The sequence below is a fragment of the Oreochromis aureus genome, linkage group 4 (genome assembly GCF_013358895.1).
Source record: "Oreochromis aureus strain Israel breed Guangdong linkage group 4, ZZ_aureus, whole genome shotgun sequence".
In the NCBI taxonomy this organism is placed as follows: Eukaryota; Metazoa; Chordata; class Actinopteri; order Cichliformes; family Cichlidae; genus Oreochromis; species Oreochromis aureus.
In genome coordinates, this window is record NC_052945.1 from 31,810,367 (window position 1) to 31,823,290 (window position 12,924).

At 39.3% G+C, this 12,924-nt stretch overlaps 1 protein-coding gene across 1 annotated transcript in view; it reads left to right on the forward strand.

The window, feature by feature from the left end:
• The window catches only part of LOC116335536 (beta-1,4 N-acetylgalactosaminyltransferase 2-like), a 28,112-nt gene that overhangs the window by 7,723 nt on the left and 7,465 nt on the right, over nt 1–12,924 (forward strand). Inside the window, exons 7-10 of the mRNA XM_031759261.2 lie at nt 4,203–4,316; nt 4,623–4,709; nt 7,122–7,303; nt 7,657–7,800. Coding sequence (XP_031615121.1) covers nt 4,203–4,316; nt 4,623–4,709; nt 7,122–7,303; nt 7,657–7,800 — 527 coding nt within the window. The remainder of the gene's footprint in view (nt 1–4,202; nt 4,317–4,622; nt 4,710–7,121; nt 7,304–7,656; nt 7,801–12,924) is intronic.

Here is a 12,924-nt window from a genome sequence, read left to right on the forward strand (position 1 = left end):
TCTGTGTTGTGATCTACCCTCTTCTTGCTGTGTGTTCTGGCTGAGTAAGTTTATTTGCAAGTTTGTTACCTTTTGAGTTCACGGTTTGCCATCGAGTGTCTGCACTTTGGGTCCTCCTACTACCACTCCTGCCTGCACACAGCCTTCACATAACAGAGGGTGGCAGAGAAATCAAATAGGGTGGCAAAATCAAAGCTTTTTTTTTTTTTTCAAACACATGCAGATGGTTAGATACATACACATAATTAAACATGTTAGTTTCTCATAAAATTCAGATAAAACGTGAATTTTGTTTTTTATGTACTGTATAGCCTGTATAATAAATAAATATGTAGCCCAATACTTATAAAATCCAGAAAACTGCACAACATGGGCGGTTCATTTCCAAACATGTCTATCTGAAGTTTCACTGTTTGTGTTTTGTTTTTGTTTTTTTTGTTAGAAAAAAATCTCATTTTTTACATGCTTAATTTACACAAAATGTCAGAAATCTGCACTGTCATGAACAAAAATTTAAACCAAATTTTTCATGATTTGCTGAGTCCAAAATATTACTGGCTATTTTTTACTGTTTTTGATTCTAAATTTGTATTTCACCTTTAAATGGTTTCATTTTATTTTTTTTTCCTGCCTTGCTTGGTATTATTCTTTTAGCTCAACCTCACGCGTTTGAATTTGTTTTTTTCATTGACATACTGTATTAACACAACTGATCTGAAATCACAAAAAAACATAAAATCCTTTTCACACATTTTGTAAACTCCTACAACTATTTATCTAAAAATGCAGCCAATACACCTGGCTTTTTTTTTTTTTTTTTTAATTTTGAACAACCATTTAAAAATACTACTATAACTAAAATGAGAGAACAATCAGGGCCCTGTTTCAGAAAGCCAGTTTAGTGCAAACTCTGAGTAAGTATACCCTGAGTTAACGAAAACTCTGGGTTTTCGGTTTCACAAAGCAAGTTTAGATTAATTCTGAGTGTGTTACTATGACGACACACTCCGTGAAGCTAACCTGCCCCCTAGCAGGTTTACTTCAACTAACCCTGAACTTCTCCGCCTCTTTGTCGGAAACCTGACTGTAGGAAGTGTCAGACATGGCGTGCCTCTTCCTTGAAGAGCCAGTAGATGTTGAAGCCCAAATTCTCCGCAGAGCCCTCCGCCGGGAGAGAGTGATTAGAGCGCGTTTGGACATTTTATCATTTCCTGATGATTTTCTGTGTGAACGTTACCGTTTTTCAGCACAATCGATAATTTATTTGAATAACATCCTCAGGCCTTATATTGCTCATGTGACACATCGCAGACATTCTCTCAGTTCTGTACATATTATTTGTATTGCACTTCGTTTTTTTGCAAACGGGAGCTTTCTGTATAATATTGGTGACGCTGAGCACGTTTCCAAGGCTACCGTCTGTCGGGCAGTCAGGAATGTTACAGTTGCACTGAAACGTCTCCTGTACTCGTTTGTGGTGTTCCCGGTCATAGACCCACAAGATTTATCAAAGAGGATTCCACAAAATTGCAGGTATCAGGATGAACAAAACTTAATTCATGATGTGGTGATACTTGAACTACTACTTAGATTTTACATTTATTTTCAGGGTTCCCAGGCGTGATTGGCTGTATAGATGGCACTCACATTCCATTCTGCTGCTTGAAGTGTTCCATTTCAAAAAGCATTTTTTATTTTCTTGATCAAACAGGTCTTGTACAGCTGCTTTTTACAGGGAGCTATTGAAACACAGAAAATAGCATTGACATTCATAGTACATGCCTACTTAGGTTGGTTGTAAATCAGTGCTGAACATCTTACTGAGGAAAGGTTTGTTGGAGAAGTGGCTGGACCCTCTTCCTCTACATTTTTATATTTCATTTTTACTTGCTGCCAGGAGCGTTTGGGGCCTGTTGGGTTGCACCTGCGCTCACATCACAAAATAAAATATATAAAAAAAAAATAAAATGAAATATAATAAAATAACGTGTTAAATGGGTGGAAATCCTAGATCAATGTTTAAATTAACACTCACGCATTGACTCTGTCGGCTATGTATTGCCATGCATGCTCCCTTTCTTTTGCAGCTGAGGCTGTGTTACTTTTTTTCATAAAATTTGCATGTTATCGGCATATGCTGCCATCAAATTTCGGCCTCAAGCGCTGTAAAATACATTGACCGCCTTCTTTCCCTCCGTCTCCATGGTGACTCGCTTAATCTGTGCTCCACTAATCAGGGCTTTATCGCTCGCTTAACTTGGGGTTAAAAGCAACTCCGTGTTGATTGAACTAATTGTTATCAGCCTTTCTGAAACCGAATATTCCGAGTTGGACAGTTGGGGTTACTCAACCCTGAGTATCATTTTTAACTCTGAGTTTTCTAAACCGGCTTTCTGAAACAGGGCCCAGGGCCCTGTTTCAGAAAGCCTGTTTCAGAAAGCCGGTTTAGAAAACTCAGAGTTAAAATGATACTCAGGGTTGAGTAACCCCGAACTGTCCAACTCGAATATTCGGTTTCAGAAAGGCTGATAACAATTAGTTCAATCAACACGGAGTTGCTTTTAACCCCAAGTTAAGCGAGCGATAAAGCCCTGATTAGTGGAGCACAGATTAAGCGAGTCACCATGGAGACGGAGGGAAAGAAGGCGCGGTCAATGTATTTTACAGCGCTTTGAGGCCGAAATTTGATGGCAGCATATGCCGATAACATGCAAATTTTTATGAAAAAAGTAACACAGCCTCAGCTGCAAAAGAAAGGGAGCATGCATGGCAATACATAGCCGACAGAGTCAATGCGTGAGTGTTAATTTAAACATTGATCTAGGGATTTCCACCCATTTAACACGTTATTTTATTATATTTCATTTTATTTTTATTTTATACATTTTATTTTGTGATGTGATGTGAGCGCAGGTGCAACCCAACAGGCCCCAAACGTTCCTGGCAGCAAGTAAAATGAAATATTAAAATATAGTCCAAACAGGTAAGGTGTAATTGTATTATGAGCCATAGTGCTTGGTCTGTTTGTCCTATGTAAATCAATTGCAGTTAGAGGCTACATTAATTTTCTTTCTGTAAGCACTTGAAATTATCTGAGCACATTACAAGTACATATTTGCTTACTCTGTATGCTCAAATGTGACCCGTGCCAACAGAAAAAAAGCGGAGGCCCGAAAAAACAGGTGGGGCTGATGTTATTCAAATAAATCTATAATTTATTTGAATAACATCCTCAGGCCTATATGAGCAATATAAGGCCTGAGGATGTTATTCAAATAAATTATAGATTTATTTGAATAACTGAAAAAATGGTAACGTTCACACAGAAAATCATCAGGAAATGATAAAATGTCCAAGCGCGCTCTAATCACTCTCTCCGGCGGAGAGCTCTGGAGAATTTGGGCTTCAACATCTACTGGCTCTTCAAGGAAAGGGTACGCCATGTCTGACACTTCCTACAGTCAGGTTTCCGACAAAGAGGCGGAGAAAGTCAGGGTTAGTTGAAGTAAACCTGCTAGGGGGCAGGTTAGCTTCACGGAGTGTGTCGTCATAGTAACTCACTCAAAATTAATCTAAACTCGCTTTGTGAAACCGAAAACCCAGAGTTTTCGTTAACTCAGGGTATACTTACTCAGAGTTTGCACTAAACCGGCTTTCTGAAACAGGGCCCAGGTGTCAAAATAAGATGCCCCACAAATTATTTTTGCCAGTAAAAAGAAATGTTTGTCCGCCACAAGACGGAGAAGAAGACCACAGGGATAAACCCTGCAGGCCTGACAACAGGATGTGTATCACTCCTCTGGTTTTCTACCTGGTGACAGTGTTTACATTGCAATCTGCCTTTATGACAGTCGTTAGTAACCTCACAGACACACAAAACAAAACGACTACACAACACACTAACTACACAACACACTAACAATTTGTGTATTTTTCTCAGATTTACTATGAACTCACTGACTGCTTTTTAACTTTTTTTTTCCTGAAAATGTGTCCCATCTGTAGTTAATTAAAAAATATAAGAAAGTATGATTTCAGCTAGGCAAACAGGCAAAATAAATAGACTTTTGTTTGAATTCATTTTTATATAGCCTATATAGCTTGTAGAGTGTACACTTTGTGTTATTTATTGACTTTAAAACTTAAACTATTACTCAAGTCATTTTAATGCTGTTGTGAAATTTTGTGACTTGAATTAACAGGATCTGGCAAGAACAAACTGATTATCGAGTCTCGCAGCCTGGTGACCCTCAACAACTTGCTAGCCAAAGTGTCCTATACCAGCACTGACTACCACATAAACACTGGAGACCTTGGTATGTGTTTAAGCAATGTTAAATGAGCTAGAAATGTGAAATTCTATATGAAAAAATTCATTACATAAAATAAAGTTTTGCATGAAATTTGATTGTTTCTGAATTCCGTGTGTCATGTCCAAGCAAAATAAGTGAAAGCAAAAGTGAAATTAGACAAAGTGTGTTACAGTTATGCAGTTTGTGTGCTGTTCTGAGGTTTATTGGCAACTCAGTGACTATGTTTTGTTTGTTTTGTTTTTTTTGTCTCTTTATACAACAGTCTCCTATGCACCATATTTAATCTAAGCTTTTGTTTTCTTATTTTAGCCACTTTCCAGTTTGAAATGCATGAAGCTGTGTTTCCAATTGCCATCAAACAGCCTCGTGTACCAGTCCTGTATGACATGGGAACAGGTAGTTTGTTCTTCCTAGGAACTGAAAGTCATTCAGTAATTCCAAATCCTAAATCAAAAGCTTTGTCTCTGTGATGGTACCATGCATTGATTCCTGAAATCATGGCCAACTTAGACTGCCTTCCTACAATGAATGAAGTGATTTATTGAAATAGGTTTTAACTTAATTGTGTTTTCAAGGTTCCTCACTAGAGGTGTATAGTTCTTTCAAAAAGTAGTTGCACCCTTCCTGAGTTCTTATTGAATATTTTTTACATATTTCTTACACTTAAATGTTGCAGATCATCAAATAAATCTTAACATTATTCACAAATAATCTGGGTAAATACAAAAGGCAATTTTGTAAATGTTGAGCTCTTTCATTATTGAAAAAAGTTATCCAGTCCCTTTTGGTGTTATTTGAAAAAGTAACTGCTCCTCATTGTTAAATTATGAATTGACTGTGATTGACCATTTTTTAATTTTGAAAAAAAAACACTCCTAGGCCTGATTACTACCACACCTGCTGAATATAGGAATAACTTAAATAGAACATGGCTGTGTCCCAATTCAAGGGCTGCATCCTCCTGAGGCCGCATTTGAAGGTCGATTACATTACAGCGACGCGAAAAAGCATGTCCAAATTCAAATACTCCTCCAAATGCGGCTGACAAATGCGTCCTCCTTTTCCCCAGATATGAAGGATGGGGCAGGTATATCCTTCATGGCCCAACCTATCCCAGAATTCATAGTGCAGCCCAGCCAATTCCAGTTTCCAACAATGGCGGCAGCCACTTGGTTGAGGAGCGTGGCTGAAGTGTTTGAAATATTACTCTTTCTGGGTCACAAAATAAACTTTTAACATATTGTCAGGCGAGAATGTAGCTGTGTCAACATCTGCTCGGTTTATCAAGACATCACATATTTGCAAAAAGTGCTCTGACGTTTTCAGAGACGTCTGTTACCCACTAGCTAGGTGGTGGTGAAGGGATCAATAACAATTTAAAATCTATAATTCACAGTTTGATGATTTAAAGTCTCACACACAACCTGTCGAAAGGGGAGGGGGGCTGGGTGCTTTCAAATAGAGCACATTTCATTTATAATGTTGTAAATCCAAGCCCATTATGTATTCATGATTTGAACAAAAAAAAGAAGAAATAAACCCTAGACAAAGCATATCTGTGAACTAAGGTGTACATTTATTAGGTTATGTTGTGGTGATCCTCAGGATGAGGGATGGGTGTTCATACTGGAGTGCAAAATTAAAACCAATGGAAGATGGACAAGAAAAGTTCAAAGCCATCAGGTGCTCAGTTTAGAAAAAAGAGAAAAGAAGAGGAGGAGAAACGAGAAAAAGATAGAGGTAAGCAGATGTGTCATTGGATAATGCCAGGTCATCCTGAAACAATCAGAATCAGAATCAGAATACTTTATTAATCCCTAAGGAAATTATGTGGGTTACTTTATTTCCAGGATTTCGCACAACCCAGGATTCAAATCATGAATACATAATGGGCTTGGATTTACAACATTATGAATGAAATGTGCTCTATTTGGAAGCAGCCCCCTCCCCCCCCTCCCCCTTTAAATCATCAAACTGTAAATTATAAATTTTCAATTGTTATTGATTCCTTTACCCCTAGTCCTGAAGTGTATATTTATTTTCTTACTCCTCTCATATTTATTGTTTGTTTACTTGCACTGCTGTAACTGGAGCCTCGTCGTCTCGTCTCTCTATATACTGGACTGTATGTAGCGGAGATGACAATAAAGTTTACTTTGACTTCAGCAGCAAGCAGGCGCACCGAGGGCTCTCGCGCTCACCTTATAGAATTTTGAAAAAAAAAATTATAAGTTCTTTATCATAATGTCTGGTGTTTTTGTGTTTGTTGGTTTGTTTTTATTTTGTTTTATTTTGCGAGTTGGTTATTAGATGCTGCTCCAGCTAGCCAGTGAATCCCCTGCCGCCCTGCCCTCTCCTCTCTGTGCCGCAAGCAGCCGGCGCACCTCGCAAACGAGGGCGCCCTTACTCCCAGCAAATGAGCAATAGAAAACCGACCGGTGCCTATGCCATCTCCAAAATGCGCTGGCTGATGTCGGGGCAGCATGAGTACGAGCAACTGTTTTTTGTTTTTTGTTTTTTTGGGTTTTTTTTGGAGATGCCCGTGATGCCCGCCCCACCACGATGCTACCCTGGGCAATCGCCCGTGTCGCCCCTATCAAAAACCGCTACTGCCTTTGACTAATATTAAATTTGTTTGAAGATCTGAAACATTTGATTGTAATAAATGGGGACAAATACTTTTCCATGGCACTATAGGTGAGTGAAGCATGCACATAGAGAAAAGTGTCAGAAGATAACTGATTCTATGCTGTAGCAGATTACCCTACTTTTTCTTGAAATAAGTCTTTGTTTGCTTCTGTCTCTCAGATATCAGCTCTCAAGTCACCATCACAACAAAAACTTTCCAGCGCTATAAACACTTAAGGGTGTTGCTGGACAGCATCCGGCAATTCTATAGCAACATAAAAATCATTGTTGCCGATGACAGCTTAGAAACGGAGCACATTACTGGAGAAAACATTCAACATTACATTATGCCTCCAGCACAGGTATAGACATACATTCTTATGGACTAAACTAACTAAACGGATATACAAAATTTAGAACATAGGTCACATTACTTTAATTCTTGAAATTTTCTGTAGAAAAAGTTATATAAAATCTGAGAAGAGTATATTTCAGATGCATTTAAAATGTTATTAGCTTAACTTGTGTTACTTAGATTAGCAGCAATTTAACATGATACAACTAACTACATGAAAAATAAATGGACTGCAGGCACATTTGGTCACCACCACAATTTAAGGAAAAATCTGAAATCAGAATTAGAACTCTTATTATTTGCAATCACCTTCAATGACTATTAGGACCATTAAGATATGAAAGATGTTTCCTTCCTCAGGGCTGGTTTGCAGGCAGAAATCTGGCTGTTTCCCAGGTAACCACCAAGTACTTCCTGTGGGTGGATGATGACTTTGTGCTTACAGAGAAGACGAAGATAGAGAACCTTGTAGAGGTGATGGAAGCGATGCCTGAACTTGACGTGGTGAGAATCAAATGGCTCGTGGTTTCTTTTTACCCTTTTAATGCACTGATTGGCGTTCTTATGGACTTTACTTTTTCCTTGACAATGATTTATCTGATCCAGTTACAACATTATCAAATTAATTTTGTTTTTTCCAAAATTTTGATGCATTTTTTAGCTAAATCAGTTTTAATATACCATTCCAGAATTTCTAATAGTTAACAGATCTAAGCCTAAATCTTCTAATGCTATGCAAAAATTTCCATTGACAGAGATGGGGAATTGAGAAAGTAGGTTGTTATATATGCTTGTTTTTGGTTTCACAAAAAACAAACAAACTGTATACACACAGAATTACTGAATCGATGTCTTAATGCATTTAATGAAAATGTCACAGGGGCTATGGGGTCTTCTAGTGTTTTTCCATGTATAATATTCTAGCATATTATCACTACAAAAACTGTAACTTTGTGTAAGCAGTATTCCTAATTAATGGATAATATAATTAATACCCAGGAAAATCGATGTGCTGTCAACAGGGTTCAGTGTTGTACTACCAACTAATAATGATGAATATTTAGTTTCACTGTAGAAATCCAAATACATCAGTGCATTTGGGCGTAGGCTACAAGTCTACACTCATACACACTGTCTCAGATTTTCTCAGTGGTGAACAAGATATATGTTCAGTATATATATGTTGTAACTCCCTCCAAGTTGAAAAACGGACACAAGGCGTTCTTGATTTTCACTGGCATTTATTGCACACAGGTGCCACCAACGATGCCGTGAGAACTGTACAAACAACATAAAATAATTAATTTCCACAGTAAATTGTTCTCATAGAGAATAAATAATAAAGCACATTATTAAACAACATAAACACTCACAATTTGACCTTTACAAATTGTTAACAAATTACACGTGACCAGTGTTGGGAAGGTTACTTTTAAAATGTATTCCATTACAGAATACGGAATACATGCCCCAAAATGTATTCTGTAACGTATTCCGTTACGTTACTCAATGAGAGTAACGTATTCTGAATACTTTGGATTACTTAATATATTATCATGCTGTTTACAACTACGTGAATGTACTATTGCTGTGATTTATTACTGATACTGAAGGTCCATGCTCCGAACCGTAGTAAAGGGACCTCTGGCTATCACGGTGGGTTCCGTGTCGGGCTGGTAGCCGAAAACTAGCTTTACTTTGTTGTCTGGGTCAACTTTGCTTGCCAGAGACAGAGAGAGGCATTGAAAGGCTGCTCCAACGGAATTTATTTACACGAACACAGTGTACAGTTCAGTCTTAATAGCTTACTTACAGCTGGGCTCGTCAGGCACTCTTCTTGGCTGCGGTGGTTATTATTATATTTACATGCTTCCAGCTCCCGTTCTTGCTCCGTGACAGCTCGGACTTTTCCTTTCTCTCCCTCCCTCGCTCACAGACACATAACCTGTATGGCAGTCCATTCTCGCTGCAGCACGGACTACACTGCCCATCAGGCTACATTCTTTAGGGCCATGCCTGTAGCATTCTGCCTTTTAGCTTAGCACAACAACAACAACAAAAAAGCGCTCTCTCACCCAGGAAACACGCAGAGAGAGAGCGCGTCACCCTGTAACCATGGCAACCGTAACGCTGCCGCCTGGAACACCATTACGTAGCTGTCAAACAAACCCAAATAATCCTGACCCGCGACAATATGAAACAGGGAAGTACCGCCGTGTAATCCATTTATTTCAACAAAGTAACTGTATTCTGAATACCACCTTTTTAAACGGTAACTGTAACGGAATACAGTTACTCATATTTTGTATTCTAAATACGTAACGGCTGTACATGTATTCCGTTACTCCCCAACACTGCACGTGACTACCATAAACTCGCCAGTTCTGTCACAAACAAACATCTTATTTTTCTACCACGACATATAAAATACAAATTGCATACCTCATTGGCCGCATTAACTTGCAGGGGTTAATGAAAACGCATCTTGCAGTGTGCACTCCTTCCCACAGCTGGAAAACTTTGTTGCACGTGTCTACATAGCTCTTAGAGTGTGGCGTGTAACTGAAAATACTGTCAACCCCAAACAACAGACTGAACATTGGTTCCACCCTGGAAACATTCGGTAAACCCTTTAAATGTGTATTTTCAAACCAACAATGTATACATTAAATCTGATATGTTAAAATAAAGTATTTTTAACTTATTTATTATTACTTAAACCATAAAATTATCTTAAACTGCATAACTGCTGCTGACGGCAGCCACACTCCCACCAAATCACTGGTGATTTTCAAGTGAACCTCGTTGCAAAGGGAAAAATACATGTAGATAGTCTCTTGGGTCAAACAGGAGTTCTGAACTATTCAGCTTCAAGTAGGGTAACTGTTTTGTGGATGGGTCTCTCAAGATAGACTGGCTTATTAACTCTTTTTCCTTGGTCATCCAGTGCCCCATCACTGATTAGCAGCTCGAGTTTCCTAATGATTCCATCCTCACTAGGGTACACCTTGGTTACCTTGGCCAACTTCCACTCATTTCTGGGTAGACTATTATCCATCAGCATCACAATGTCATTGATCTTGGCATTTCTCTGTGTTTTGTACCATTTTCCAAATTCATTGGCCAGGTATTGCACCTTGCGCCATCTCTTGCGAATATAAAGGTCTGCCTTCACAAACTCACCAGGTGGTGGTAAAACTACTGAAGACTTCATGGTCAGGATGTGATTTGGCGTAAGAGGCTGTGGACCAGTGGGATCATTCAGCAGGTGAGTTATTAAGGGCCTACTATTTATGATTGCCATGACCTCATAAAGGTAGGCACGCAAAGATGAAGATTTCACTTCATTTGTGAGTTTCTTAGATGTCTGGAGATGAGGTCTCACTGACTTCATGACAATCTTGTGACTGCTTCCTATAGCATCACCATAGTCGACACATGGGCTAACACAACCGACTATGCTCCATCCAAGATCTGTCCTGTGAGCAAATGGCTTATTGTCTTTACCTGGGACAACCTCTCGGAGTAGCAAAGCCTGTGGACAGTTGTATCCTATGAGAAGCCCCACATCACACTCAATCAATGGAGCAATCTCCTCAGCAAGATGCTCTAGGTGTGGCCAAGCTCTTGCCGTTTTTGGTGTAGGAATGTGACTTAGATTGGCAGGGATGAACTCTCTTGAATAGGTTACAGGGAGAGAAATCTTCTTTGATGAATAGAAACCTCTCACCTGCAGTCCAACTAACCTTTGACTTGGGATAATTCCACACTTTCATCCAGAAATACAGAGTTTTAACTGCACAGCCTCCCCTTTCATTTCCAGAGCTTCTGCCTTGTCTTGTATAATGAATGTGGTGTCGCCTTGGTTGTCAAGTAGTGCATATACAAGAATTTCATTCTCTGGGTTACTTGATGTAGATAACCAAACTGGGACAACTGTAGAGGAGTACATGCTGTCCATGCCTTGCACTACTCTGTTTGATGTAGCTTCATTTGATGGTTCAGGAGTGTGTTTGCTCTCTGTTCTTTCCGTTGACTTAGCATATTTTGAGTTTTTCACACTCTCCCCATGCTCATCACTGCTTTTCTCTCTTCTGGTTGCTCTTTCGCGATCTTCATGTAAACATGTTGGGTGTTTTTCCTTACATGTTTCACAAAGACTCCTTCTTTTGCAGGTCCTTGAATGATGTCCTGGTTGTAAACATCCAAAGCACAACTTCTTTGTCTGGACAAATTTAAAACATTCTTCAACTGGTTTTTCCTTGAATTTCCAGCATGTCTGAATACCATGATTGCATTTTTCACAAAAGGTGCATCTCTTGCGTTCTGCATTCTCTTCCGAGTTGCTCACAAGCACCTTTGCACCAATGTTTCGTGCCTTTGTTGTCTTTATTTTTTCACCATCATTGGACTTCAGGGCATGAAGAGAAGTTACTGGATTGCAAGCTATTTTTGCTTCCTTTGTGATGAATTCCACAAACTGACTGAAAGTAGGAAACATATTACAAGTTTCTTCTATCTCAATCACCTTCCTATTCTAACTGGCCACCAGCCAATCTGGCAGTTTTGTTAGAAGTTTTTGATTTTCATCACAGTCGTTCAATACTTCCAGACTCTTAATCTGGGACATTGCAGCCTGGCAGCCTCTAAGGAAGTCTGAAAAATCCCTCAGCTCAACGCTGTCTTTGGGTCCAATTTTGGGCCATGCTGCAAGCTTATCCTTGAAAGCTTTAGCTATCACAAATGAGCTTCCAAATTTTTCTTCCAGGATATCCCATGCTGAGTTGTAAGCTGTGTCCGTTCCTAATAGGAAATAACTTTCAATGGCCCTTTTTGCAGGTCCACCAACATATTTACGAAGGTAATAAACCTTTTCATTTACTGGAATGTTTTTCCTGCCTATTAGGGTTTGAAATGACATCTTCCAATCGTTGTATCTTAGTGGGTCTCCCATGAAGACAGACGGTTCAGGTGCTGGGAGACGGCTCACATTAATAGACTCTGCTATTGCTTCAGCGAGGACTGTGACATGATCTGTTTGGTATATCACGGGATGCTCACGTGAAATCCTTATAGCTTCTGGAGATCTATGTTGCTGAGCTGCATGGTTATGAAGTAACTCTGTTATTTCCTCATCTGAGGTTGCATCTTGTTCATAAACTTGGAGCCGTGCTTTTGCCGCACTTAGCTTCTTAACAGTCTGTAAGCGCTCTATTTGTCTGCGCTTCTCTTCCAGTGCTTTCTTTTTTGCCACATTTTCTTCCTCTTGTAATGCAATCCTCTTTCTATCTTCTTCTTCAAGGCTTTCAAGTTCTTGTTGTTCACATTCTATCTTCTGCAGGACCTTTAGTGCAGCTTGTGTGGCAGCCAGCTCTGCTACGGCCTCTTGTCTCTTAATGGAGGAAAGGCTTGACTTTCGTGACTTTATGCTGGAACTGCTTGCAGAGCTTGAACTTCTTTGAGAGCCCTTACTTGTGCCTTGAGAAGCTGAAGATGAAAACACTGAACTAGACTCAGGCCAGACTAAATCCTTTGTCTGAACATCTTCGTTACCTTTATTCTGAAGATAAGTGGTTGCATTTTCCAAGATTATTTTAGATACCGCGTCACAGGTGTCTACTCTACGAC